The sequence below is a fragment of the Cervus canadensis genome, chromosome 8 (assembly GCF_019320065.1).
Source record: "Cervus canadensis isolate Bull #8, Minnesota chromosome 8, ASM1932006v1, whole genome shotgun sequence".
Classification (NCBI taxonomy): Eukaryota; Metazoa; Chordata; class Mammalia; order Artiodactyla; family Cervidae; genus Cervus; species Cervus canadensis.
The window spans coordinates 35,445,003-35,461,360 of NC_057393.1; the positions used below are offsets into that span (position 1 = coordinate 35,445,003).

A 16,358-nucleotide genomic window follows, 5' to 3' on the forward strand; every position below is an offset into this window, starting at 1 on the left:
GCCATGACTGATCCCCATGTCCAAAATGTTTTGGCTCCAAAGAGCAAGTAATCTAACACAAATGCAGAGACAGTTCCTGGGCAGAGGGTCCAGCATTGGGGGCCCACTGGTTACTGCTGGCCCTTGTGGGAAGAAAGCCAGCTGACTCCTTCCATGTATCTTGAGCTAGTCAAAGGTTACCTGCCCTGGACAGTTAGCATGGGACAGGGCCTTGGCAGTCTTCTATCCCAACCACCCTCCCACCATTGTACTGATGAAGAAACCGAGGTCCACAGAGTAGTTCAACTCAGGTATCCTGGCTACCAAAGTTGTTCTTTATCCCTCTGGCTCAAGGAGGCAACAGAGGAGCGATTTGCTTCTCAATGTAGCATCTTTACTACGTACCAGGAATACGCAGCTCTGCTAAGAGCTTTATGTGAACGAATTCACCTAATGACCATTTAATAGTCAGAGCAACCAGGTGGGGTAAGTACTGTAATTATCATCGCCACCTCAAAGAGGAAGAAACCACAGCTATCCAAGACAGAGACTGAAGAAAGCAAGCCAGTAGTACCTACAGATAGAGGGGCAGGAAGGTGACAGGGGAGGGGACCATAAGAGGACACTGGGAATGGAAGCTTGGGGATCTGACCCAGGGGGCGTGGTTAGGAAGGATCTGCACTTGTTGCCTCTGGGGGGTCCCTTTGTCAAATAAGTCAGCCTGAAGTAGCCACTGTCACCTTCTCTTTACCTGACTTCTTCGGGATTCAATATTGTACAGGTAGTTGGTATGATGAAACTTTAGGATGATAGAGACAAAGTTGAGGTATTTGGAAAAGACCTATAGATGACGGAGAAAAACAAATTAGGTGTGACATCTTTCTTTCAGTTACACAACAAATAAATTTCCTGAGCCTCTGAAGGGATGCCCAGGGTTAGCATTACCTCTTCATCCTGTTTGGAAAATTCAGATGCATCTACTTTGTTAACTGCCATAAACACAGCAAGAACCTCCTTGCCCATCACGATGGGGGTTGCCAGCAGGTTCCTAGTGACATACCCGGTTTGTTTGTCCATGAAGTCAGAAAAATGGCTGTTCTGAAAGATACATTCACACATTTGCCAAAGCAGCACAAAACCATGGAGTGTAGGTCTAGGAAAGGCAACAGATCATCCTCTCTAGTTCAAGTCCTACCAACAGATGACCAGGGCTGCAGGACAATGGTCCCAAGCCAACATTCCCCACCCATCCCAACATCTGCAAGCAGACAGAATGAATGAAGCATAGAATGAAATGGCCCATTTCCAAATGAGCTTTCCCACCTGAGGTGTGGCCTATCCGGGTTAGGCTAGGGTTGGGCCGGGAGGAAAGAGGTGATGTTGTGACCAAGTGGAAAGCAAGGTTCTAAGGGGAAGGGAGGGAAGGATGCAGGATTATAACAGGGAGGAAGTGTGTGCTCGAAGGAGAGCACAGCTGGGATTCCATTGGGCTCTTCTTTTTAATTGCAAAAGTAAAATTTGCCCTTGAAATCTCACAACCATCATAACATAAGGAAAAAATTATTAACTGCCCCAAACTCCTCCTAATCTCACCTACCTGAAGAAATCTGTATTACAATGCTTAGTGTGTCTCCTTCTATTCCTTTCTCTATGCTTGTATAAAGCATCTTCTTATTTTTTAATAAAATTTTCTCTCCTAATTTTATGCAATTCATCACTTAACACTATCTTATGGACTTCCCTCCAGACTGGTGCATATGGATGTGAACTAGTTTTCCAGATTCTTGCATGCTATTCCACAGTGTGGGGGCTCCAGTTCTGCTCAACCAATATCTACTGATTTAGTCTGTTTAGAGTTTTCCCCATTGCAAACAATACTGCACTAATCACCCTTGCTTTCATTTTTATGTGATGGCGTCCTCAAATGGAAATGTCTTTTGCAGTATCAACAGGTACATGAAGTTTTAATTTACACCAGCTACTTTTACAAAATGTTGAAATTCTTACCACCCTCTTGACAGCACCAGATATTTAACAGTTTTTCAAAGTCATTTTCTTTCTTTTTTTTTTTTTAAGTATTTTTATTTTATTTATTTAGGTAGGTCTCACTGCATGGCATGTGGATCTTAGTTCCCAGACCAGGGATCAAAACTGTGCCCCCTGCAGTGGAAGCGCAGAGTCCTAACCACTGAACCACTAGGGAGAGCATTTTCTATCAAGTCAATATCTCTGATTTGTAATTTTTATTTCTTTCCTTGGGGAAAATGAAATGGATCATCCTAGATACAAGCTTCAAGTAGAAGACGCGAGGGACGACTCTAATACACTAACCATGTAGAGGGCAGAGTGATGAGTTTGGAGAGGCACACAAATGAAAGGGCTTGGGAAGAAGGTCAAGGATGGCAGTTATCTTATTAGCTGTAATTGAGAGTAACTGTGGTCGGGTATAGACTCTGCTCGCTCTGGGGTCATGACTAGCTCCTCTTTAAGTCTTCTTCATTTGAAACTTCAACTGAAATTTCCACCTTACTTTGAGATTCAATGGCCAAAAATCAATGTGGTCTTCCTTTCACAAGTTGTATTATGTCCATTTCCCCATGTGGATGGTGCTTCTATAAGTATCTCGACTTCTATAAGTAGCTGGACTCTGTTCAGTTTCCCAAAGTAAAAATGGAAGAGTCCACTGGTGTGTGACTTTGGGGCCAGAATCTCCACCAGGGCACAATGATTGCTTGGGCAACAGAATCACAGCCCTGCTCAGAGCAGGAGACCCGGGCTGAACCTCAGAAAGACCTGCAGACTGATGCAGATTTGCAGACCTCATGGCAGACCTACTAAATTCTAATCTCCTAAAGTAGAAACCGTCTTCCCCAGGAATCTACACTTTTAGTGGATGAATTGATTCCATAGAGGATCCTTAGAAATGTGAGATGCTAAGGAAGTCAGATGCAGCCCTTGACCCCAGACTTCTTCTATACCCTCCCAAAGTGGAACCCCTGAAACCAGCTACTTATGTAGGAGGCAGCATCGCATAATGGTGAAGAAGATTCTCGAGTCAGATGTCCTTGGCTGAAACCAGCTCCGGATTCACTAGCTGTGAGCCCCTGGGCATGCTACTTACCCTCTGCAACCTCATTTTTTAACCTGAAAATGGGAACAATGGATATTATCTACTGTCTATCATACCTGATGTGAAAAGAGTATAATATAGTGTGGGTAGAGCACTTAGAAAAGAGTCTGACACATAGTAGGTGCTCAATAAATACTAGGAAGCCAAACCTGGGACTCTGGGGGCCTCTCTGGATGACAGGGCTTCCCTTGTGGCTCAGCTGGTAAAGAATCCACCCGCAATGCGGGAGATCCGGGTTCAATCCCTGGGTTGGGAAGATCGCCTGGAGAAGGGAAAGGCTCCAGTATTCTGGCCTAGAGAATTCCATGAACTGTATAGTCCATGAGGTCACAAAGAATCAGACATGACTAAGTGACTTTCACTTTCATTTCTTTTACTTTCACTGGATGAGAAGTCCTTCAGGTTTTGCATTACCATTTGGCTTCCGATGATGATGTGATGTTAGTTGCTCAGTTGTGTCTGACTCTTTGTGACTTCACGGACTAGCAGACCACCAGGTTCCTCTGTCCATGGAATTCTCCAGGCAAGAACACTGGAATGGGTTGCCATTCCCTTCTCCAGGGGTTCTTCACTGACCCAGAGATCAAACTCGGGTCTCCTGCATTGTAGGCAGATTCTTTACCGTCTGAGCTACCAGGAAAGCCCCATCATTTGGCTTCTACTTCTAGCTTTTCTAATCAATGCCAATCACTGAAGAAATTAGATGCTCTTAGCTGATGCAGGCCTCCTATGCCTAGAAGCATGCTTGCTCCTGAGGGCTAGCTCTCTGCCCTATGCCAACAAGAGGCATGTTTTTTCCTAACTGCTGTATCTGTGACTTTCTCTGCCTCATGCAGCGTCTTCACTCAGTCTGGAACACCTCCAGACTTTGAAAGCTTCTTTCTCTTAATCCACTGCTATAGCCCAGGCTGGCTTGCTGTCCATTTTCCTCCTAACCTATTATCCATTATAGAAGGTGATCACTTTCATTTACACAGTGATGCTGGGCACTGAAGGAACAACCAAAATGCCCAAAACATGCACCATGGGATGGAGTTGGGCAGCATTTCTTGGCTAACACATTTTACTCTGCAGCTTCAAAACTTGATGCCATTTTATTTTAGATTCTAAACACAAGAAGATGTTCTTACATTCAACTGAATGTTTTGAAAAAATGACTTACAGGTTTCAAAACTTAATACTTGCTTATCATCATATCTGAAAATCTTGGATAAAACCATCCATCAAATTTCAGGGTAGGTAAGGTGAAGTTTTCTAGTTTTGTGTTTTCATTGCTTCAAACAATCCTTGGTAAAGTTTCTTTGAGTAAATTCTGTATCTTTTGGATTCACAAACTCCCCTCAATGATTTTTCTTCAAAGAAGTCAATGAAGGCAACTGGGAATGTTTAGAGCAGAGGGCTGCCTGGATCCTCATCCAATCTTAGTCCTGTTAAATTCTGATCAAACATCTGGAGATCCAGAGTCAGAAGGAGACAAGGATGGAAAGCTATAAGTGCAAGCTATAAGCACCCTGTTAATTATTGAAAACTTAGGATTCTCACATGGCTTTCTTTTAAACCACTGCCAGGAGAACCACCCATACAGTTAATCATCAGCTTTCCCAATAGAATAGGAAATGATTAACTTGATGAGGATATGTCAGAGTTTCCTGTTAAGTTTCCCTGCCTTTAACCTGTTTTAAAAACAGGCAGTGATCACTGACCCAGTTTTGGCCACCTACATCCAGCCCCCAAACTCTTCGGACATTGATATGATATGATCATAGCTGTCATTTATTGAGCACCTCCTGGGAGTCAGGCACTTTATGATTTGGTTTCCTCTGTTTCTCTCCGTGGAGAAACACAGTCCCTCATGCAGTGACCTAGTCTCAGGCCTGGATGTGTACCCAGGTCATCTGATGCCAAAGCTCTCACCTGGCACCATGTGGCTTCTCTGCCGCCAAGGCTGGGAGTATCCAGTTCTGCCTCTCCGTCTGTGTGCAGGTAGTCCTTCCCTCCCTGTGCCCACACTGCCCACCAGGCAGGAGTTGTGTGTGGTCAGGGCTGTGGCAGAGAAAAAGGGTGGCCTTGCAAGACCCGGATTATGAGCCTAGATCCACCACATTGTGCCTAACTGACCTGGAGAAGATTCTCACATGCACGGGATGGAAATAAAAATACAGTCCTGGCCTTCTGCACAAGGTCTTTGCCAGAATCAAGTGAGATCAAGAACAAGAGGAATCTTCATCAAGAGTCAAGTGCAATGAAAAGGTGAAGTGGTGATAGAAGTGTCACTTAAAACAGGGGTTTCTAACTCCTTTCTCTGCAGATTTTACCACAGCAACTTAAGTGTGGTGAGCCTGCAGGGCTGCAGGGTGGGATGAGGGTGGGAACATAGCAAGGAGGCTGCATCTGCTCCAGACCCTCTCATCACCGATCAGACTCTGGACCCCGGGAGAGACACAACCCCCACGACTCAACTTCCTGTCTGCTCAAGGGAAGACTTAAACTAACAAGTCCAGGAGCCCTTCCATCTAATCTTTTACAGTTGATTTGAAACGCAGTTCCTCCTCTTGCATCTCTTCACCCAAAAGACCAGTGGTTCTCAATGTTGGCTGCCTATTAGAATCACCACGGTAGCTTTTAAACCATACTCCTGGCTGCATCCCAGTCTCTGAGAGCCTGATGTAATTGGTCTAGTGAGAGTCTCACACATCTGTATTTTTAAAAGAGCTCCCAGTTTGATTTTAATGTGCTTCCAGAGTTGAAAAGCACCATTCTCGGAGGGAAAAAATGCTCAGAAACAGTAGAAATGGAGGGCAAATGAGGTCTTTGTCCCTTTTCAGGAGGGAGCTCAGGAGGGCAGGAGGGCATCTGTCTTCACACATACTCAGTAAAAGGGAGAACACAGTGACCCTGCCCCCACTTTATGACCACTATGGGGTGCCCAGCATGGACAGCAGCAGACCCAGGCCACCTGATCTCTTAAGCAGCTCCTTTCTATCATTCTGTCCTCAACAGGACTGGGCTCATTAATAAAGGAGCACAGCAGAAATTAGGGCTTGCCAGGTGGCGCAGTGGTAAAGCATCTGCCTGCCAGTGCAGCCCCTGGAGGAGGACATGGCAACCCCTCCAGTATTCTTGCCTGGAAAATTCCATGGACCGAGGAGCCTGGCGAGCTACAGTCCAGGGGGTCTCAAAGAGTTGGACAAGACTGAGCACACACACACGCTCACACAAACACACACACACCAGAAGTCATTTCATCCATCTCTCCTTTAAAAAAAAAAAAGTTCTTCTGAAAAAAAGTCTCGCATGTCACTTTCTTAAGTTTGCTGTCCGTGTCATTTTGGAAATGGCCTCAGTCAGAGACTTGCAGGAAGCGTATTCCCATGAGAAAACTTCAGGATGTACAGGCAGAGCCTCCTCCCTGGGGTCCAAGAACTTTGCCTTAAGGCCTTTGATACACTAGAAGCAGCTGCAGCAGACCCAGAATCCAACTGAAACCAGACGGAATGCACTGCAGGGAGGGGTGGTAAAGACGGAGGACCCTCGGGTGCCTAACAGCAACCCTTGCCCCTGGGGCTGTTTGCTGAGTGTTGCTAATGTTTGAAAACCTCTGCACCTCCTGTGGATCCGCACAGTCCCCCTCCTGTAATCAGCTTCGGGAGGCACGCAGGGGATTATCCTCCAGCCGCCAGCTGCCCTCTCCATAAGTAAACCTCTACACAGTAAGCGTTTCAGGGGCTGCTCCCAGTCAGTTCTGTTCCATCATCTGCTAGCTTTCCCCTTTGTTAATAGCAAAGCAAAATGACAGGACGCATGTGTAGGAAAAGGGCTGGCAGGAGAAACTCCAGGCTGGGACCTATGGTACTACTGAGTGCAGGGATTATGGGTGATTCACATTTCCTCCCTCTTTATTTGTATGTTCTAATTTTTCTTAGATGAACAAGCAATTTAGTTGGAAGGAGAACATTCTTTTTAAAACACAATAATTTATGTAGTGTTCAACTGGTCTTCGGGAGGGTTCAAATGTCCCATTTACAGGATTGGAAATTCTTGGTAGATCTGAATTAGGAGGGGTTGAGATGGCCAACTGCATTTAATCATCATCTAAATTCATGTATTTTTTATGATCCAGATGGGAACATTTGAAATTTCATGTCATTTTTCTTTTTTCACACTTGATCTATAGGTGAGAGAATCATTCCTGAGCCAGTTCACCCCAAAGAGCTGACAGTCTTCAAAGGATTGTGGGTGATAGACGTGGGGAGCAGTTCAGGGGCCTTGGCATCTGGCCTGTTGGCTGATCTCCCCAGTGAGTGGCCTGCTTTGCCCTGTTGGTCAGGACAGTGTCCAGAGGACAGAAGAGGTATGAGGGAGTAGGTGTGGACCGCCCCACGCCCAGGTAAGCTTGCCCGACATTACAGGAGACATAACGCTAAAACTGTTATTATCTACTATTATCTACTGTTATCCACTGTTTATCTGAAATTCAGATTGAACTGGGCATCTAGTCATTTTATTTGTTAAATCTAGCCACTCTTGGCCTGGGGGTTCCTCTTCTCCACCACCCACTCCCCAGGTTATAGCCAAACCACAGCCACAAGGATGGCCCCTGGACCCACCTCCACCCTCTCACCCCCCTCTTTCCCATGTTCCTCCCTGAGGCCACCAAGACCTCCTCTCCACTCCACGGTCACCATCAGACCACTCACCTTTTTCACATCTGGAACATTAAAGGTTTTCTTCGTATGAGCAACCCAACCCACTATCCCGACGTCCAACGGAAACACAGCTTCTCTGTCGGGGACCACCAGGTTGTCCTCAAACTTGGAGGTGGGGGTGACGTCAAGCAGCTTGGAGGCCACCTCCGGCGTACCATTGCGGGCCCGACACAAGAACATGCTGCAGCGGTCGGCCTGCAGCAGCTGCGCCAGCCTCCCCAGGGCCCTGTGCACCGCCAGCTCCACGCTGCCCGCCTCCTCCAGCAAGACCTCCAGTAGCTCCAGGTACAGGGCCGCCTCCTCCGCCAGCGTCCGGCCGGGGAAGGAGGCGCTGGCTGGGGCCTGTGCCCCGCCGCTGGGCGCCTCCGCCTGCAACTTCCTGTTGAAATACTCCTTGGCGAACTGAGGGTTGTCCTCCAGGTATTTCTCCACTGTCTCTTGGCTGATCTCACCCATGGCGTGGCGTGCTGTGCTGCTCTGGTCTAGAAAGGAAGAGACCCTCAGAACACCACCAGAGGCAGAGTGCCAAGAAGGAGATACATCCTGGCCAAAGAAACCAGGAAAGCCCTGAGGGGCACCTCGCAGGACACCCCCCCCCCCTCCTCCCCAGAGGCCGAGGAGAAAGGTTGTTTAGCAGAGCTTTCAAACTGGCCTGTAACTCTTGAGATGTGACAGAAGGCCCTGGATTAGAGTGGGATTCAGGAAGCACGGGATTAAAGAGTTCTTCAGGACACGAAATCCCTAAGCATTATTAGCTCATAAGTCCTCAGAGAATCCGCAGAGCATCTTAGATCAGCCAGCCAAGTGACAAGTCAAACTGACTATTCCAGAAAATAGCTGAACCTTGGTGGCTGTTGGCAATAAGAAGAATGGGGGATATCCATTAATTACATTACATAGGCATCGACAATACTTGTTCTTTCATGATAGCTCTATGAAATGAAACTGTTTAGACCTTAGAAATGTCTGTTTGTTTATATGGCAACGTTAAGGAACATTTAGGGGAGATTGAAGAGTTTAGCATAACACAACATAAAATCAAATGTTAATCTTTCCTTTCCCTAAAAGTCCTGTACTCAGCCAGCTTGCTTGGCCTACTCTTTTTCTAAAAATCCTCACCTCTCTGTTCCCCTCATTTAAAAACCTGACCTCAGAAATGGTTTATGGAACAGACCTTGGGCTTATTCTAGAGAAGTGAACATGGAAAAATATTTGCCCACAATTTAAGCCTGATCAAGCCACAACTTATATTAATACAATAATCCTTGTCAAAAGACACGATCATAAAAGGCAACCCCTGCAGCTGCCAACTGGGTTTTCCTGCTAAGCATATTAGTTTGGATTTTGTTTTCAATAGTAATAACCAGATCTCATGCCTTTTTGCTCCAAGGTACAGTCAGTTAAATCTACTGGATAATACATGTCTTGTCTGTTGCTAGGATCTTTCACACCTCAGGGCCTTTTGGCATAGAAAAAACACTTAACCACTACTTACTTTTGTTTAATGTTCAGGTTACTAAGCTTTTACATTGATTAAGCACATTTTCCCAAATATTTAAATACTATTATGCAACTAATAAGCCAAACTACACATTTCATGAACCAGTTTCCTTGGCTATCTACAGGCTGACTTCAAATTTAGTCAAAGGTCTTTTAAGCATTTCAATAACACTGCAAACTTTATATGGAGAATTCTCTTGAATGAAAACATATCTAAGAGTTACAGTGACTCTAAAAGTTAGTTACACCCACATTTAAATCCACTTCAAAAACAGCACAGCTATGGGTTTCATTTATTTTTCTAGACTTAAAGTTTACCTTGCTAGGGTGATAATGGTCATATTAGATAGAAAAGAAGAAGAGATTCACCGAGGCTGCAGTTTCTAGGTCATGAACTGAGAGACTGTTGATGGGAACATGGTTTTCTCAGGCAAACAGAATCCACACTGGCATTTGTTGAGCCATGTCACTTCCTGTGGTTGAGTCCACTTGCTCCCTCAAAGGGTCTTGTCAAGCACTTTCTTGCATCTCCCTCCATCAGGCCCAAGTCCAGTCTCAGGATGGTCCTCCTAAAAATATTATTTATTTCATAATATCCTATTAGCATCTCATTATAATTAGAGCAACATAGAGGAATCCCCTGGTGGTCCAATGGTTAAGACTCTGAGCTCCCAATGCAAGGAGCATGGGTTCAATCCCTGGTTGGGGAACTAAGATTCCGCATGCTACACAGTGAGGCCAAAAAAATTTTTGTAAGAGAGAGATATATATATATACACACACACACACATATATATATACTTTTTAAAAAAGAGAATAATGCAGAGGTTTATTTCCTAAGAGAAAGGAGTTGGGTCAGCTGAGTCACTCCTATGGGACTACCATCCATTTTCCTCTAACACAGGTGAGGGCACTCTTTCTCCCTGGTTGTTCCATGAGATGACTGTGCAGTTCCTACTTCTCTTGAAAGCATGTGTGTGCTTACAATTCCCTGATACCATCCTTCCCTCTTTACATGCACACACAGAGAAAACACATATCCATATCCCATAAACAGATTTATACTTCAGAGGCATAAATCTGTGTATGGGAAAAACAAAATGCTCACATATGTTTACATTGCCCTACTTGTAAAAAATGAAAATGAATTTAAAATGAAGCATATTCTATCACAGTCAGCATTCTTATGTTTTGATGACTACATCTAGGTTCATTCATTTGCTTATTCTTCCAACACATGTCTATTGGTGGCCCATTATAAGCAAGACATACACTAGCTCCTGTGGTAGAGACTCCATGTTCCTCTTTTTCTGATTCTCCTCCCCTGCTAGTTGTATGGGAAGATTATTCCTCTTTGCCCTCCACCCCCAGTAGAGCCATGTGACTAATTTTGGCCTATGGGTTGTGAGCTTAAACCTCTCTTCCAGGCAGGAGCAATCAATTGCCACAGTGAGGCTCAGGAGCTCCCGCTTCTCCCTGCTCCCTTCCAGTTCCAGCTGGAGGGGCCTCATGGATCCCAGTGAGGATGTCATGGAACAGAGCCCCCTGCTGACCTGAGATGGACATGTAGCATGAGTGAGAAATAAATCTTTCTTGTGTTCAGCCTTTGAGACGTGAATGTTGTTTGTTACCACGGCATAACCAAATCAATCCTGTTACACTTCTACGTCAGGGAATATAGGGGATAAATAAGCCTTGGTTCCAGTTTTACAAGAACTTGTGGTGCAGTAAAGGAGATAAGACTAGAACATAAAAAGTTATGATGTGGGACTTTCCTAGTGGTCCAGTGGCTCCTGATGCAGGGGGCCCAGGTTCGACCCCTGGTCAGGAAACTAGACCCCCCGCATACCACAACTAAAAATGATTCTGCATGCCACAACAAGGATTCCATATGCAGCAACAAAGATGCCTTGTGCCCAAACTAAGACCTGGTGCAACGAAATAAATTTTTTAAGAAAACCATGAAGCACAGAGCATAATAGAATTAAAAGCCAGAAGTGAAGTACATACATATGACTATGAGACTTTATGTGATATGGATATGGAATCATATTTAGAGTAGATGGAAATAGAGAAGAAATCCAAGTGTGAGCCAGGGGTGGTAATGGCAGAAGCAGTAATAGCATATAGTGCAGAGTAACAGGGGCACTAATGAGAGAGAAACTAGAAAGGTATGAGTGGGCCCAGATTACTGGGGCCTCAAAGTCTAGCTGGGGATTCTGAACCCTGGAAACTCTTAGTGGTAAGAAATGACATTAAAGTTAATCTCTACAAGATCTCTTCAAGAAAATTAGAGATACCAAGGGAACATTTCATGCAAAGATGAGCACAATAAAGAACAGAAATGGTATGAACCTAACAGAAGCAGAAGATATTAAGAAGAGGTAGCAAGAATATACAGAACAACTATACAAAAAAGTTCTTGACCCAGGTATTCATGACCCAGATAACCATGATGGTGTGATCACTCACCCAGAGCCAGACATCCTGGAATGCAAAGTCAAGTGGGCCTTATGAAGCATCACTATGAACAAAGCTAGTGGAGGTGATGGAATTCCAGTTGAGCTATTTCAAATCCTAAAAGGTGATGCTGTGAAAGTGCTGCACTCAACATGCCAGCAAATTTGGAAAACTCAGCAGTGGCCACAGGACTGGAAAAGGTCAGTTTTCATTCCAGTCCCTAAGAAAGGCAATGCCAAAGAATGTTCAAACTACCACACAATTGCACTCATCTCACACGCTAGCAAAGTAACGCTCAAAATTCTCCAAGCCAGGCTTAACAATATGTAAACCGTGAACTTCCAGATGTTCAAGCTGGATTTAGAAAAGGCAGAGGAACCAGAGATCAAATTGCCAACCCCCATTGGATTATCGTAAAAGCAAGAGAATTCCAGAAAAAAATCTACTTCTGCTTTATTGACTATGCCAAAGCCTTTGACTGTGTGGGTCACAAAAAACTGTGGAAAATTCTTAAAGAGATGGGAATACCAGACCACCTGACCTGCCTCCTAAGAAATCTGTATGCAGGTCAAGAAGCAACTGTTAGAACTGGACATGGAACAACAGACTGGTTCCAAATCGGGAAAAGAGTATGTCAAGGCTGTATATTGTCACCCTGCTTATTTAACTTATATGCAGAGTACATCATGAGAACTGCTAGGCTGGATGAAGCACAAGCTGGAATCAAGATTGCTGGGAAAAATACCAATAACCTCAGATATGCAGATGACACCACCCTTATGGCAGAAAGTGAAGAATTAAGAGCCTCTTGATGAAAGTGAAAGACGAGAGTGAAAAAGTTGGCTTAAAACTCAACATTCAGAAAACTAAGGTCATGGCATCTGGTCCCATCACTTCATGGCAAATAGATGGGGAAACAATGGAAACAGTGACAGATTTTATTTTGGGGGGCTCCATAATCACTGCAGATAGTGACTGCAGCCATGAAATTAAAAGATGCTTGCTCCTTGGAAGAAAAGCTATGACAAACCTAGACAGCATATTAAAAATCAGAGACATTACTTTGCCAACAAAGGTCCATCTAGTCAAAGCTATGGTTTTTCCAGTAGTTATGTATGGATATGAGAGTTAGACTATAAAGAAAGCTGAGTGCCGAAGAATTGATGCTTTTGAACTGTGGTGTTGGAGAAGACTCTTGAGAGTCCCTTGGACTGCAAGGAGATCCAACCAGTCCATCCTAAAGGAAATCAGTCCTGAATATTCATTGGAAGGACTGATGCTGAAGCTGAAACTTCAATACTTTGGCCACCTGATGCCAAGAACTGACTCATTGGAAAAGACCCTGATGCTGGGAAAGATTGAGGGCAGGAGGAGAAAGGGATGACAGAGGATGAGATGGTTGGATGGCATCACTGACTTGATGGACATGAGTCTGAGTAAGTGCCAGGTGTTTGTGATGGACAGGGAAGCCTGGCATGCTGCAGTCCATGGGGTCACAAAGAGTCAGACACAACTGAGCGACTGAACTGGACTGAAAAAGGTGAATTGGAGAAAAGGAATACTGGACATTAGGATACAGATTAAGAAGCTATACTGCATTTGCTCATTATCAAGTAACCTAAAAATGTGTACAAGCTTTGACCCTGCAATTCAGCTTTTATGAATTTATCTTACAAAAGTAATTAGGGATGTATACGATTAATGTAGTTATAGGGGCGTTCACCAAAAGCACAATTATAAAAGGAAAAGATTAGAAATAGCTTAGATATTCAGTAATATGAGGTTGAGTAAATAAATGGCATTATAGTCATAAAATAGGAAACCATACATTAATGAGTAATCCTATTGTAAAGCTCTATTTACTGATATGGACAGATATTTATGATGCGCAGTAAATTGCAAGATCCTATTGCAGTATGATTCCACATACACATAAAAATATATGGAGGTGTACATAAGAAATGTTAACAGTAATTATTCCAAAGTGGTGGAATTCAATATAATTTTTTTTTTCTTCTCTTTTGCTTACCTGATTTTTCTAAAGTATCTACAATGATATTAAAGAAATTAATTCATTCATAAACAAAGCTTTTAAGGCTATTCTCACAGGCTACAGGTGAGGGTGCTTGGGAATGAAGGAAAGGACAAATGTGAGACAATTTCAGGCAACAATTGACAGGATGAGGGAATGGGTTAGTTAGAAAAGGCAAGTGAGAAAGAGGGATCCCTGCTGACTACTTTGAGTAGTGGATGACATTTGATAAAGTTTTTTTTAAGGAAATATTGGAAGCTGACCTTTTAGTAGACACACAAATATCCTTCTCCTCCTCCATGTCCTTGACTGAATCCTGTCATTACTGCTGCTCTTTTTCTGGGGCTGGTCCCTATATAGTCTCTGGCCTGTGCTGACAAGACTTTTGAGTATCTGTCCTAGGCACCAAAAAAATAAAATTTAAGAAAATGTAATAGTTTTAAATGACCAAGCAGAGCACTTAGAATAAATTTTTAATGTTACAAAGTAATTGCCGATTTTGCTAAACTTCACCATTTGTGTCACTATTTCCAGTTTGTTTAAAACATAAGTTTAAAAAAAAACTAGAACATTAACTGGTGGGAAGAATGAAGAAAAAAAGGCCAATATCTGAGACAGTACAGACATTGACAATTATGTGTTTAAATAAAGCATCTCTGACACAGTAACGAGGTTGGTATGGAAACTCTATTCCATTTACACAGAATATTTTTAGAAAGATAAGCCACAGGTAATAATAAGAAAGTGACCATAAAAATAACTAACACTATAATAAATAATCTGTGCCAGATACCTTTCTAAGACCCTTATATTCATATCTCATTTCATTCTAACAATAATCTTATGAAGAGGATAACAATAGCCTTATGCAGAGAATAACCTTATGAAGAGGATATCTTCACAACAATAATCTTATGAAGAGGATACTATTATTATAATATTTTACAGGTGACAAATTGAAGCATAAAGAAATAAAGTTGCTCAAGTTCACATAGCTAGTGATGGTGACCTACCCCAAACTAAGAATTCAAATAGGAATGAATTTTAAAATGCACCCATGAAGTGTACCATAGCTGCTATAGGGGAATACACAAGACTTATTCTTTAAGGAATTTAAAATCTAGACCTATATCATACCTATATCATAAAATGTTAAACACCAATACAAGAATTAAATGAAAATTCCACTTAACAAATTTACATTTTTCAATAGTATACTACATTCACGAACACATGCAATATTTAATTGCATCATCGCTAAAATTTTCCACTACACTTAACCATTTCTGCAGGAGGTAACGCTTATTTAACAGCCAAAATATTAATAACATGCATATAATGTTGAAGCACTGTCATAAAACTAACAATAATATGCTGGATTAACCAAGTGCATTTTGAATGATTATATTGGACCCACTCTTCAGCTCCACTTTAGCCAGATTCCCTACTCCTGCCATTATTCATCACTCAAAGACACCCCCTACTAGCAGTGATTTCAGGCACATCCCAGTAGTCAACCTGCAAAGGGCCCTTTCACCTGGCACATTTGCTCTCATGACAGTTTCTGCCTGCACCTAATTGATGGGTATGATCAGGTATCTCACAGATAATTTATATGATGGAATCCATGTTACTTTCAACTAAATTGATGAAACTGACTGATGGCTTTGTAACCACCGGGGAAAAGTCCTTATTAAAAAAAATTAGTTTGACTCTTTGTACCTGAAAACATTGGCTGAATAACTAATCTTTCCTTTTTCCCACCAATTATTTTGGAATATTTTAAATGCAGTCAGAAGATAAATGCTACCTGACTTCCTTGTTTGTAACTTCTCTTGGCTTCTCTGTCAAGATGTGGATGTAAACATTAGTTTGCACAAAATGGAGCTGGTTGGACATGCTTAATTCTTATGAGGCTAAGGACACAAATTTCTCACATTCATCCTTTTTTTCAACTACAGCAAAACATTTTCAATATTTCCTAGGAGCTAATGACTTGCTGCTGTATTAGTTAAGGTAACACCAGCTCCTATTACAGTAACTCCCAATTTCAGCAGCTTAAATCGAATGGAAGTTTATTTCTCATTCACATAAAGTTAATCATGGGTGGGGTCCCCAGGCTGAGAGAGGCTTCACCAGACTGCAGATGAAGGAAGACAGACATCAAAGACTAATTATTAGACAGGCAGCTTTTAAAAGCCCCATCTGGGAGTGACTCACAGCACTTTCATCTATATTCCACTGACCAGAACATAGGCATGTGGCCTTATAGAACTGTAGGAAGTTGGGTGGTGGTGGGGTGGGGAGGTTGTCTTCTAGCAGGGTGGTCTCTTTGCAACAACTCCAGCCCTCATGGAAGGGGAGTGAAAACTTTCTTGGTGAAAGGACAGCTAGCCCTCCCTGCTACAATTAATAAATCCTGGAAATTATTTTTTAGAAAGACTGACCTATGACTGGGTCTTTTTATTTTTATTTTTATTTATTTATTTTTTTTTGACTGGGTCTTTTTAAATAAATATTTTATAAAGCTTACTTAAAGTGACTGATTTAA

General features: G+C 42.8%; 1 protein-coding gene and 1 long non-coding RNA gene across 4 annotated transcripts in view; one reads left to right on the forward strand and one right to left on the reverse strand.

Annotated features, from left to right (window-relative positions):
• PDE6C (phosphodiesterase 6C) overlaps positions 1-10,606 on the reverse strand; it is a 50,813-nt gene extending 40,207 nt beyond the window's left edge. Inside the window, exons 1-5 of the mRNA XM_043475954.1 lie at positions 10,588-10,606; positions 9,685-9,884; positions 7,807-8,666; positions 925-1,077; positions 731-820 (exon numbers count right to left, since the gene is read on the reverse strand). Coding sequence (XP_043331889.1) covers positions 731-820; positions 925-1,077; positions 7,807-8,271 — 708 coding nt within the window. The 5' untranslated portion in view covers positions 8,272-8,666; positions 9,685-9,884; positions 10,588-10,606. The remainder of the gene's footprint in view (positions 1-730; positions 821-924; positions 1,078-7,806; positions 8,667-9,684; positions 9,885-10,587) is intronic.
• Positions 5,100-10,910, forward strand: LOC122446130. Of its 3 annotated transcripts, none has more exons than XR_006270784.1 (3): positions 5,100-5,359; positions 7,284-7,496; positions 10,743-10,910. It is a non-coding gene; the product is annotated as an uncharacterized LOC122446130 (long non-coding RNA). The 3 variants fall into 3 exon arrangements; XR_006270783.1 differs by lacking the exon at positions 10,743-10,910 and adding an exon at positions 7,832-7,964; XR_006270785.1 differs by lacking the exons at positions 5,100-5,359; positions 10,743-10,910 and adding exons at positions 6,660-6,819; positions 7,832-7,964.
• The last annotated feature ends 5,448 nt before the right edge of the window (positions 10,911-16,358 follow it).